This window comes from Amia ocellicauda, chromosome 13, assembly GCF_036373705.1.
Source record: "Amia ocellicauda isolate fAmiCal2 chromosome 13, fAmiCal2.hap1, whole genome shotgun sequence".
Taxonomy (NCBI): domain Eukaryota; kingdom Metazoa; phylum Chordata; class Actinopteri; order Amiiformes; family Amiidae; genus Amia; species Amia ocellicauda.
Genome location: NC_089862.1, coordinates 31,480,944 through 31,493,956, shown reverse-complemented (window position 1 = coordinate 31,493,956; position 13,013 = coordinate 31,480,944). Strand labels below are relative to the sequence as shown.

The following is a 13,013-nucleotide window of genomic DNA, read 5'->3' as shown; positions in this document are numbered from 1 at the left end:
GCCTTACAGGTTACAAATTATATGTATAATCTTGTTAGCACTTTGGATTCAGCAGCAACCCACTGAGCTGCCTGTAGGTAAGAGACACTTGAGCCCCCTCCTCGATGTGTCCTGGAAAGACTTTAAAAACATGAGTCAGGGAAAGGAAGAGTGGTCTGTGCCAGGTGACTGTGTTTTTGTCTGCTTAAGGGGAATCTTATTTTCAATTAAATGTGTAGAGTTTTAAGTAGCCCTTCGTCTAATTGGGAGGTTTGTTTTTACATAATTTATGTATCAACCTATCAAACTGATGTTCATTCAATTTGGATATTTTTTTTTTGCTATTCTTCAGGTAAATTGATTACCTATTTTGTTTGAGTTATGTAAACATAAGAAAACAATTAAAGAATTAGACCCCTTGGACTAATGCATTTGCTGTCCTCCAGCTACTGCTCTTTGATGCTGTTTAACCTTTACTCCATTGTTACTGTACATAAACATACAAGTCAGTACATAAACCATAAAACACATATTTTAAGAACTAGCAATCAGTCCCATCAGACTGATTATCATTATCCCATCATAGTCCTTTCTATAATTCTCTCTCAAGATACCCAAGTACAACACCAAATGTAATTATTTACAAATGGTTGTATAGACAGCACTTCTGCATTTCTTCATCAAGTTTGGCAAGTGTTTACAAAATCTCAATTTCCAACTGAATGCTTTTGCAGGCCTTACTTCCACATTTCCACTGCTTCCTTAGTGGCTCTGTGGAATGTATTCCATATAGTGAAATAATGTGGCCTATAGTTTTCAGAAGCAAACCGTCTGTGCCTTCAGGTTAATATAAATGGCCTATTCATGCTGGCTACTTAGATTTTTCGTGATATTTCCTTATGGGGTTGTAACTACCAGGCCAGTTTCTTTGTCAAGTGGCTTTGAACAAATAATCTCTTATAAACAGAAATTAGACAGGATTAGGTGTGGTCATCAACATCAAATAATTTACAGAGATCCCATTCTTGGCTAATATTTTACCAAATGGTTGAACAAATGAAGAACAGAATTGTTGATTTTGACTCAAATTTTCATAAGCTATTTGTACTTTCATAATGTTAACCCAGTTTAATTCCATTTCAGTCCCTATCCAATACCTGTGCAAACCTTTGGCCAATGTTCCAGATTTATTTTTGAATATACCGGTTTGCCAACTAACATGAAGTATGCATTTTTGCTGGATACCATTCTCTACTGCCACCATATTGACATGGCATATGACTATTGATGCACGAAAGTAATTTTTTATAAATGTGACACAGTTCATTTATCTGAGCTTAAACCCATAGGGGTTATAAGCTGGATGAGTAACATCTACTGAAAACTTGCTCTGTAGCCATGATCCTGTCCACAGATATTTAGTTCAAAATGAAAAGAGACAGATTCCTTTAAGGGATACTATGACCTTTTCAAGGTACTGTGTGTTGTTTTGTATCATAGTATCTGTGCCATCACCAGTCGATTTATAGTGCTGTTATTACTACAACCCATGTGTGTGTATCTCTGTATCTTTATATTTGAGTAGCTCTTCTCTGTTCCTTAATAAGATGTGGTGAAACCCTTATATAATGACAGGGGTTTCTGAGTGCAATACAATAAGTCCTATGAGTCATTAACCCTATTTCACCGAGATTACAAAAGTAGGTGCTATTGTATCCAGAAGGATGATGGCACATCATGAGGTACAGGATCATTTGGATTGGAGTCTTGGCTAATTGGAAATACATTCAGCACTATTGAATAGTCCTTGGAAGAAGCAACAGTGCTGTACAATATGCTGGATGATTAAAGCAAAACAATCTTAGCAGCACACTGCATGCTTCATGCAGATTGTCATGCAAGTGTGTCTACTCATGTTGGGGTAATAAACGCTGAACTAATGGAACTGCTGCTTCCGCTGAGCCATAAAACCACATTATCGTTTAGAATTGTAGTTGCTAATCATTTCTCACATTTTACCTATCTGTATACAAACATAACACAAATCTTGGAGTATATAATGATATATTACAAAACAAGATGACTTATTAATGTAATATTTGCATAACAAATACAATTATTAGCAGTGGATAAGGGAATGTATTTATTTATTGATATATGTATGTATTTATGTTTTTTCTGAAGTTTTGCATTCGGCCCAAATAAAATGGAAGAAGAAGATTACGAAGATGTACCAATAAATAAAACCTGGGTTTTATCACCCAAAGTCTATGAAAGTGATGTGACATTAATCCTGAATAAACTACTTCAGGGGTATGACAACAAACTCAGACCAGATATCGGAGGTATGTTGCAGTGCTATTTATGTATGTATGTATATGTATTTCTGTGTGTATATATGTAAGAGACAACAAAATTGCATGCATGCAACCAAATAGTTAGGCAAATTAATCTCAGTTCTCTTAGTCTAGAAACATGCAGGTCCTCAAAGAAAAAAACTAATTAAATACCCACTACATCTACAATTTGACATAAACATTTGAAATATATAGAACTAGCTCTCAATGTGCAGCACACCTTAAATGTACTGTGCAAGCTATATTTTAATTAAGTAAATCTTCTCTTAATAGTTATAGTTTTTGTTGTTGTTGTTGTTGTTGTTTATCTTATTTAATAGTTATTTCAATATCCTATAAATATATTTATGACAACTATTCATAGCTTACCGATATAAATATTTTACAGTGAGGCCCACAGTAATTGAGACTGCAGTATACGTAAACAGCATTGGGCCGGTCGACCCGATTAATATGGTAGGTGTTTGTTATTCTCTCATTGATTCTGTAAGAAGGTTGTGGAAATAGTTGGTCCATATTTAAATAATCTTTTCAGAGGTACATTTCATTTGTTAGTCACGTTCACTTGCTGAAACCGCTTGTGTATCGAATAATTGTCAACTTATCTTTCTAAAAAATACATACAATTGAAATCTACTAAAGAATACCAAGCAGAAAAAGTTCTATGAGATGCCTTAGTCAATCACGAGTGTCTTTAGCTACAGTAGGTATACTGCATATTTATGTAACAGGTTTATATAACAGCACTGAGAGAGAAAGAGAGAGAAAAAGACTTAACTCAAATGGATTGAGAAATTCAGCTCAGATCTAGCTGCACAGTGCTTGATCACGTCTCCACAAAACCAAGCATACAACAGGTTGATATTAGGTCCCCAGTGGCATGCTTACTGTGTCACCAAAATAAATTGGATGTTGAATTGCCTTCAAATTTAGCATACATATCAGACATTTTCTGTGAAGTACCACTCTATAAGTATGTTTTGTGAAATATGCAGTGTGGCTTTAACCATTCATGATATGTCACTTCAGTTCCAAAGCATTTTTTTAACTGTCAAATCCTGGTGTATACAGCTCAACCTCAGCAATTTCACTTGGCTTCACTTGGTGCCTGCTCAGTATACGTAAACGCACGGCTAAGCGATTATTAATCAAATAAATCAAATCAAACCGACCAAAAGGTGTGTGTCCAGATATAATGTCATACAAAACCATTCATTAACAAAGCTAATTTCATTTTTCCAATCTCCTTTTAGGAATATACCATTGACATATTCTTTGCCCAGACTTGGTATGATAGCAGGCTGAAGTTTAACAGCTCTATGAAGCTACTTATGCTTAACAGCAATATGGTGGGCAAAATTTGGATTCCAGACACTTTCTTCAGAAATGCTAGAAAATCTGACGCCCATTGGATTACAACACCTAATCGTCTGCTCAGGCTGTGGAATAATGGAAGAGTCATGTATACATTACGGTAGGTTTTTCCTGTTAATATTAGTTTTTCATCTGTTGTCTGCAATCTGTGATATGTATCTTCTTTAAAACATACAAACAAACAAACAACAAAGAAAAACATTGGCGTGTGTCGTTTGTCAAGTGATTTATGTCAACGAATGTCCAAACATTTTTTAATATGGAAAGGAAAATCAGCCTGTGTGGGTTTTTTTGTGATAAATTCACAATCAAGCAATTAAAACACATTACAGAGGTCTCTATTTCTTGTGTATCACTAAACTTTTATCATTCTGTTTTTGTTAGGTTGACTATTAATGCAGAATGCTATCTTAAACTGCATAACTTTCCTATGGATGAGCATTCCTGCCCACTGGAGTTTTCAAGCTGTAAGTATTAATCCTCACATGTGGTCTATTGACACATTGGTGTCCAAGTTCAGTGAAGGTGTGAAAGTGCAGTGCCTTTACACACTGTTCAGAAATCCCATCTGCTTTAGACATCTTAATCAAAAAAATACATATCTGTCTGGTGGTACGCCTGTAAAGCCATATTGCCTATAAAGATATAGTTGATATCTGTACATTTCAAATTATTTCTTTTAATAATACATCTTTATCATTTTTATGCTTTATCTGTACCCGGCTTCACTGGAATACATTTTAGCCAGCTATTCATGTTTGAAATTTTATTATGCCAACTTTCTGAGAACAATGACCAGGGCATTTCATGGTTAGAAGGCTGACGTATCACACATTTAATTAGTCTGTTCTTCACCGAATGTGCTTTCAGATTGTGCCCAAGTGATATGAAGTCACTCATTGCGGTGTAGTGGCCTAGAAATAAAGCAGACGTAGTGTAATACTGTGCCATGCGAGAATGATTCTATTTCTTTCTAGATGGCTATCCTCAAAATGAAATAATCTACAGATGGCAAAGGAGGCCTGTGGAAGTTGCAGATCAAAGATACTGGAGATTATACCAGTTTGCATTTGCAGGGTTACGGAATTCATCAGACGTGGCGCACACTCAATCGGGTAAGATTAATCAGACACTCTAAGGATATACATTTTCCCTCTTTTCAATATTTGCCTTAATTACATTTGCAATATGATTTAGATGCAGTGGCTCATTTTGATATAAGTGTGCATTGCTCCAAGTCCAAGTGAGGTAAGGAATGGGATATAAGGCCAATATTTACACTAACTACTCAACAACAACATGGTATGTCTACTGTCTAAATCGTTTTTTTTAAGGGGCCAGCTTTATGAAAACAGATGTGCGCAGAAATCACATACTATTTGCAAAGATCAAGTAACATATTTTTAATATTTTCATTGTCATTGGTGAAGATTATATTGTAATATTTCTACTACATTGCAAGGCACCATCAAAGATGCCTCTTTTTAAAACTTGATGTGCTTAATGTAAATCCCAACATTTTTTGTGAGCATCAAAACATGTATTACTTTCTGTAATTTACTGAATCCAACAATACATTTCTGGCTTGATCTAAATAATGATATCGCATACCGTAGCAGGAACATAACACTTTAAAAAATGTGAATTCAAGCTGCATATCAGAGTAAGGATACAAACTCAACACAGAAATACTCAGTTGGGGCTACACCACATTGAAACACTATTTACCAGAGAGAACCAGATTATTACTGACTGACAGGGAGTTAATAGTTATACAGTGTCTCCTTTAATTTAAGTCATCCTAGGCTTGCTGTAGATTGTGTGGCCATCTTTCCCCCTACTGCATACACATTACATAGATAACCATCATATACCAATAATCAGCTGTTCTGTAGGTTTAACCATCTTACAATAGGAGCAACGCACATGCTTTTTCAGATGAGCGTAGGGTGGTACATGCTGTATGAGTCTTATCCTGAACAAAGACCAATTCAGGTTGGTACGGGTGCTCCACAAGACTTTGCCCAATGGTGTTCTCCCATACCAGGACTTTATGAAACCATCACATTTGAAGAGGTTAAATAATCTCTCATTGCTTCACAGAACTGTAGACTATTTTGCATTACCCCAGTCCAGATGTTCCTTGCACCAGCCTAAACAGCATTTAGCTTTCACAAGTGGCTTCCTCATACCACACATGCTGATGTTCCCATATTCATGCAAATCCCACTGTAGTGTCTAAGGACACACTGGAGGACCCTGGAGGTTTGGGAAGGTATGTATAACGGTGACGGGAATCTCAGTGATGAATGTGTTGTGCTTCTTAATAACTTTTCTAATTAGGGGCTGTTTTTGTTACATTGATACAGGTTTATTGGTTTGTCTGACTGTGCTTTTGACTAGAAATAGCCTTACAGTGGTATTTCTTTGTGAAGCCATGACCTCTTCATACTGAAAGATATGATCACAGCAGAGTCTGCTGGGAGCTCGTTGAGATAAGTATTGGGGTGTTTGCATACTTAGACCCAGAGAGTGTTTAATTTACTTTTTGCACACAGTGGAGCAGATAAAAAAATCAGAAATCACATTTATATTTACAAATTAAAGGAAAAAACAACATAAAGTGTCTCAGTAAGGTGTTGGGCACCACGAGCCCCCGAACAGCTTCAATGCTCTTGGCACAGATTCTACGAGTCTGAACTCTACTGGAGGGATGAACACCATTCTTCCAAAAGACATTCCCTCATTTGGGGTTTTGATGATGGTGGTGGAGAGTGCTGTCTAACACGTCGGTCCAGAATCTCCTATAGGTGTTCAATTGGTTTGAGATCTGGTGACTGTGAAGGCCATAGCATATGATTCACATAATTTTCATACTCATCAGACCATTCAGTGTCCCTCATGCCCTGTGGATGGGGCATTGTCATCCTGGAAGAGACCACTCCCATCAGGATAGAAATGTGTCACCATAAGATAAAGGTGATCACTCTGTCATGACTAACTTTGTCATGATTTGCTGTGACCCTTCTCTCTAAGGGGACAAATAGACCCAAACCATGCCAGGAAAATGCCCCCCACAGCATAACAGAGCCTCCGGACCCCCTCACTGTAGGGGTCCAGCAGTCAGGCCTGTCCCATTCTCTTGGTGTCCCACACATGCACTCGCCCACTTGTCCAGAACACGAGCCAGTTGAGCGTCTGTGTGACTGAAACTCCTGCCATTCGTGCCCCAATAATGACCCCTCTTTCACAGTCACTTAGATCCTTTCCTCTTACCATCTTGATCCAAAATCGAGATCAACTGGGTCTGCTCAGCATTTGTATACATGCCACAGAGCATGATAGGATGTTAATTGTTTAATTGTATCATGCTGTACACCTGTTTGGAGGCGTCTGCATTTGTTATGTTCCTCCATTCATTTATTCAGGTTTTTTTTTTAATGTGTCACCCCTCTGAATATTGTAGAATATATATAGATCAAAATCCAATGAATATCATTATAATTCCCATGTATGAAACAACAATACTCTACTGGAAACAGGAGAACATGTGCCCAGTATAATATTGTTCATTGAGAGGCTTCCAAATGTTTAAACTGGTAAAAGTCTCCATCTAAACTGTATAAGCCAGACAGCACTATCTGGGCTAGGTCTCCAACAATTAATCCACAACCTTCTCACATGTGAAAATGTTGAATCTTAGCAGAGTTAACATAGCTAGTGATTAGCTTTACAAATATTTAAATAGTAAAATTAACTTCAAAATAACTGTACACTATCCTCTGCATCTCTGCTTCAGTTTCCAGTGTGACACAAAATCTATGTATGCTCATTTGAATTAAAACAATCAATGCATTTTTTTGGCTCAGACTTTATTTCATGGATCCATATTGCCGTGTCACTCTTTGGTTTGTATGCAAGGTTAAAAAGCATATCAAAGCACCATAGAGGATTGACCAGACACAAAAATGTTCCACCGTGATTGTCATAACATTTAATTTTAAACCAACTGCGTCAAACTGGATTGTTTAGTAGAGCTGTCAGCATAATTGTCAATTATATTAAAAGCAGTCAGCATATCAGTTTAGTTTTGACATTGAAATTCTCCTGTATAAACATATTCTGAAATATTTAGATTTGTTATTTAAAAATACAGATTTCTCAATTACTCTTAATTATATATAAACAAACATTTGGCATGCATGCTTTTTTTTGGTCACTTAACGCAAAACTGTTATAGAAACTGCGGACGACACAAGCATGGAAAGATAACAAGAAGAGATAACAAAATAAAAGAAAGAAAGAAAAAGATCAAAACAAACAAAAAACTAAACAAAAACATGATATAATTAAAAGAGTGAAAATGTTAAAATGGCATTGGGCTGGACAAAAACACAACATGGACAAAGGAAGCTATAGAATACTTATCAAGAAATGAAAAAATATATAACATTGGAAAATTAAATAAAACTTGCAAGCGTGACGTGGAAATATAGTTATTAATTAAATATAGTTATTAAGTAATATTGTACTATTTGAGGTTTCAAAATGTAAATATTAATTTAAACACATGAACGTCATGAATGAGATTGAAGTTCTGAGAGATACAGCATATCTTGGACCCTGTGTTGGCTTTAGTTGAGTTGGCTTTTTAACTGTATTTCATTCATGCAAAATTCAGGTCCCTGTCTGTAACATGAAAGTGTCCAGAGTTCCTCAGAAGGTTTTTGGAAAAAGTCGATATGCTTTAGTGAATTTGTATGACTTTGTTAAAACCCTGGTATGTAATCAGGACTTTTAACTGGGGTGTTTAGGGGTTCTTTTTAACATCAAACATAGAAAAAAGACGATCCAACAAAATAACAAAACCATTTGAACAGTGGGTTAATTTTCCTTAATGCAATTTACACTTTCTTTTGTAGGAGAATACATGATCATGACAATATTTTTCGATCTGAGTAGAAGGATGGGCTACTTCACAATTCAGACATACATTCCCTGCATACTGATTGTGGTTTTGTCATGGGTGTCATTCTGGATTAACAAAGACGCAGTACCTGCCAGGACTTCATTAGGTATGGTATATTTTTAGTTGTCTAATTGTAATATAGGAATGAAATGATCACTTATGTAAACTTGCCTATATTCATTTTGATATCACCACATGGCAGGTGATTCATTTGAAGATCATCAAGTGAAAGAAATATGAATATAACTGCTTAGGACATAAATCATACATCTAGGCACCAGCTTTAATGCATATGTAATGCTATCTATACATTGTTGCTCTGCAATCAGAAGAAGGCTCTTAGATTAGCAACGCATAATTTTCTCCCTCAAGTGTCATTGGTATTCGGTGCACGCTTCCTCTTATCAGGTGAAAATTGCTCGTCATTCTCATCTACAGGTATTACAACAGTATTGACCATGACAACACTGAGCACTATTTCCAGGAAGTCATTGCCAAAGGTGTCGTACGTGACAGCCATGGATCTCTTTGTATCTGTGTGTTTCATCTTTACCTTTGCTGCACTGATGGAGTATGGGACTTTGCATTATTTCACCAGCAACAGGAAATCAAAGAAAACAAAAGCCAACAATGCACCGGTAAGTAACTACTTTGAATCGTCTAAACCTTGAACCTTTCTTTCAGAATCAATGCTTAGATTTTTCATACAATACCAAACAAAGGTGACTACAAGTCTAGACCGAGAAGTCTATAAATCTTACATCGCAGTTGGCAGACTTCAAATAGTTTTACACGTCTCTGATGTGGCCATTTAATAAGCCAACAAGGACAGGGCCTGTGTGACGAAGACATCATCTCATTGTAATCAGTGTTTATTTAATATATACACTTCATGTAAATACGCACAAATCTTTTCCGATAGAAATCTGCCGTTGTAGACATCCGACCGGGGACATCGCTGCTGCAGATGAACAACATCGCTCCGTACCAAGAGGAGGATGATTATGCCTATGAATGCCTTGACGGGAAAGACTGTGCCAGCTTCTTTTGTTGTTTTGAAGACTGTCGTACAGGAGCTTGGCGGGAAGGAAGAATGCACGTCCACGTTTCAAAAATCGACTCATATTCCAGAATATTCTTTCCTACAGCATTTGGGTTGTTCAACCTTGTGTACTGGGTAGGGTATCTGTACTTATAACATTTAGTGGAGGTGATCGGGTGGGGATCGGATGATTTCCCTAATGACATCGCAAAATGACATAACTCCTTCAAACAAAATACCCATCCTATTGTAGGTTCTCTACTCATTATATTGCAAACTTAGAGCTCAGTAGAATCTCTTGACTAAAATATATAGACAGACTAAACTCCTTATATGGATTTAATGCAACATAGGCAACATTGCTGCCAGGGGAACTCCATTACCACAGGAGCTCTAAGAATGATGCTCTAGTGTGCGCTCTAAAGCCATAACACACAAAAGCTATTTATAATAGATACAGATGTGCTTTGCTCACAATGCAAAAAAATAAATAAAGGATCAGTAACCTGCTGACATATCTAGAACTTCAAACAGTAAAGTATCAAATTAATTTGCCTCAACTGACCATAGAATTGCTGAGGCTACATGCTGAATGAAGCTAATTCACAATGAGCCTAGGTACATCCCTAAGCATATCTGTTGTCTGAGGTTTTTAATCAAATAATAGATTTTGACTTCTGGACACCTACGTAACTAACAAGAATAATGCAAAGTACAGTGAGACTTCTGTGAGCTCAGTTCTCAGAACACTGCAGATTTCATTATTTTACAATACTAATAATAAATAAAATTAGTTAAGGGGTGCACAAGTCCCCAGCATTTGTGTCCACCTGGTCATGCAATTAGTAATACAATGTTACAGCTGTAGATGCTACAGTTCCTTAGTGGATTGTTTTAATTTTAAATTAATTTTACACGAGAGCTCATGATAAAGCTAAGTAATGTTACAAGCTAATTAAAAAAAGAATGTTGTAATTAGCATGACTACCACAAGCTCTTATATATGTAATGTTTAAAAACTAGAGTGAAGAAATATGATGTTAGCTAGTTTATCAGACACTTCCCACACCATAAAAATAATTACTCAATTCATTTTTAAGCATCCATTAAAAAGCTATACCTATATTAAACTGCAAATACCAACACCCAGGTAGTTGACTGAGTTGGTTAAAATAAGAACAAAAATACAAGCAGCTATGCATTTGATGAAGTATGTAATTCGCTTAAAAGAAACAAACTTTTTAAATGTTATTAATTTACTCATATATTCTACGAGTCTAATTATACCGTCAGCTGGTCTATTAAAAAGCTATTAAGATGCATATGGTCTGAAAAATAAAGACCAGATAGATGTCTGTGATACATTCAAAGAAATTAAAGTACTTATGCTTGTATGTGTTATGCATTAGGTACTGCTCTGTGGAACAGTCTGTAAAAAGGAGACATATTTTTGTAATTACTAAGTTTGCATTGTCCTACAAAGTTGGTGATTATCACCTTATCCATATTCATTTCGAATGATATAATTCTCATATAAAAAGATAATTTTGTTCATGTGCAATTTTTTTTTAATACAACTTTTGATTTTAGCTTTAAATAATATAATTGTGTTACTAAAGTACTTTCAATGGTTGAAAGAAGCATTGAAGTCTAAATTATTTAATCAAAATAAAAAATACTGACTACTTTTGACATGCTGCAACACATTGCATCTTAATGTGAGATTGTTTAGTAAGAATAACAAAATGAGAAGTTTGTAACAGCATTGATACAGTAACACTTGTTTCAGTGTAACTTTGACGTTATTTCAGGTTTTGATGTGCCAACTCTATTTGTGTTGTCAAATCAGTCACATACCATTGATGGACATTTAGGTGCTGTTGATTATGTTAAACCAAAGAGAAGGTGCACACAATCTTATGTTTACAATGTTCACTGACATTTATCATATAAAGGTTTCATCTATGAAAAGGAAAACACATTTTCTGCCTTAATGAACATCCTTACAGCTCTGTATAGATGCAGGGTGCCATTCTTTATTACTTCTAACATATTATTTTTATTACATAAATTATTTATTTACACTTGAGCTAGTATTGTGCCAAAAAGCTTAAATATGCATTCATTTTTTCTGCTAAATAAGTAAGCTGTGTTTCATAATTGCAGATTAGAATTAAAAAGAAATTGAGTAAGTTTACATTATTTTGATAAACCTGAAAACTTTAACTTATGTCACAAACCTCTAATTTTCAGCATAGAGTATCTATATATGTATCTATATGTATGTACAGTGAGGGAAAAAAGTATTTGATCCCCTGCTGATTTTGTACGTTTGCCCACTGCCAAAGAAATGATCAGTCTATAATTTTAATGGTAGGTGTATTTTAACAGTGAGAGACAGAATAACAACAAAAAAATCCGGAAAAACGCAATTCAAAAATGTCATAAATTGATTTGCATGTTAATGAGGGAAATAAGTATTTGATCCCCTATCAATCAGCAAGATTTCTGGCTCCCAGGTGTCTTTTATACAGGTAACGAGCTGAGATTAGGAGCACTTTCTTAAAGGGAGTGCTCCTAATCTCAGCTCGTTACCTGTATAAAAGACACCTGTCCACAGAAGCTACAATGGGCTATAATGGGCAGAATGGGCTACAAGACCATCGCCAAGCAGCTTGGCGAGAAGGTGACAACAGTTGGTGCGATTATTCGCAAATGGAAGAAACACAAAATAACTGTCCATCTCCCTCAGTCTGGGGCTCCATGCAAGATTTCACCTCGTGGAGTTTCAATGATCATGAGAACGGTGAAGAATCTTGTTAATGATCTCAAGGCAGCTGGGACCATAGTCACCAAGAAAACAATTGGTAACACATTACGCCGTGAAGGACTAAAATCCTGCAGCGCCCGCAAGGTCCCCTTGCTCAAGAAAGCACATGTACAGGCCCGTCTGAAGTTTGCCAATGAACATCTGAATGATTCAGAGGAGAACTGGGTGAAAGTGTTGTGGTCAGATGAGACCAAAATCGAGCTCTTTGGCATCAACTCAACTCGCCGTGTTTGGAGGAGGAGGAATGACCCCAAGAACACCATCCCCACCGTCAAACATGGAGGTGGAAACATTATGCTTTGGGGGTGTTTTTCTGCTAAGGGGACAGGACAACTGCACCGCATCAAAGGGACGATGGACGGGGCCATGTACCATGAAATCTTGGGTGAGAACCTCCTTCCCTCAGCCAGGGCATTGAAAATGGGTCGTGGATGGGTATTCCAGCATGACAATGACCCAAAA

General features: G+C 36.4%; 1 protein-coding gene across 1 annotated transcript; it reads left to right on the top strand.

Annotated features, from left to right (window-relative positions):
* The first annotated feature begins 2,180 nt into the window (after positions 1 to 2,180).
* gabrg1 (gamma-aminobutyric acid type A receptor subunit gamma1) lies at positions 2,181 to 12,075 on the top strand. The gene is made up of 8 exons (XM_066720611.1): positions 2,181 to 2,324; positions 2,725 to 2,792; positions 3,590 to 3,810; positions 4,095 to 4,177; positions 4,688 to 4,825; positions 8,633 to 8,785; positions 9,118 to 9,317; positions 9,602 to 12,075. Exons 1-8 carry the CDS (start codon positions 2,186 to 2,188, stop codon positions 9,875 to 9,877), a joined length of 1,278 nt encoding a protein of 425 aa, XP_066576708.1. The 5' UTR covers positions 2,181 to 2,185; the 3' UTR covers positions 9,878 to 12,075.
* The last annotated feature ends 938 nt before the right edge of the window (positions 12,076 to 13,013 follow it).

Coding starts and splice junctions, on each gene's coding strand:
- gabrg1 (XM_066720611.1), top strand. CDS start 2,186: ATGGAAGAAGAAGATTACGAAGATGTACCAATAAATAAAACCTGGGTT. Junction 4,178..4,687: donor CCCACTGGAGTTTTCAAGCT/GTAAGTATTAAT, acceptor ATTTCTTTCTAG/ATGGCTATCCTCAAAATGAA. Junction 4,826..8,632: donor CGTGGCGCACACTCAATCGG/GTAAGATTAATC, acceptor TTTCTTTTGTAG/GAGAATACATGATCATGACA.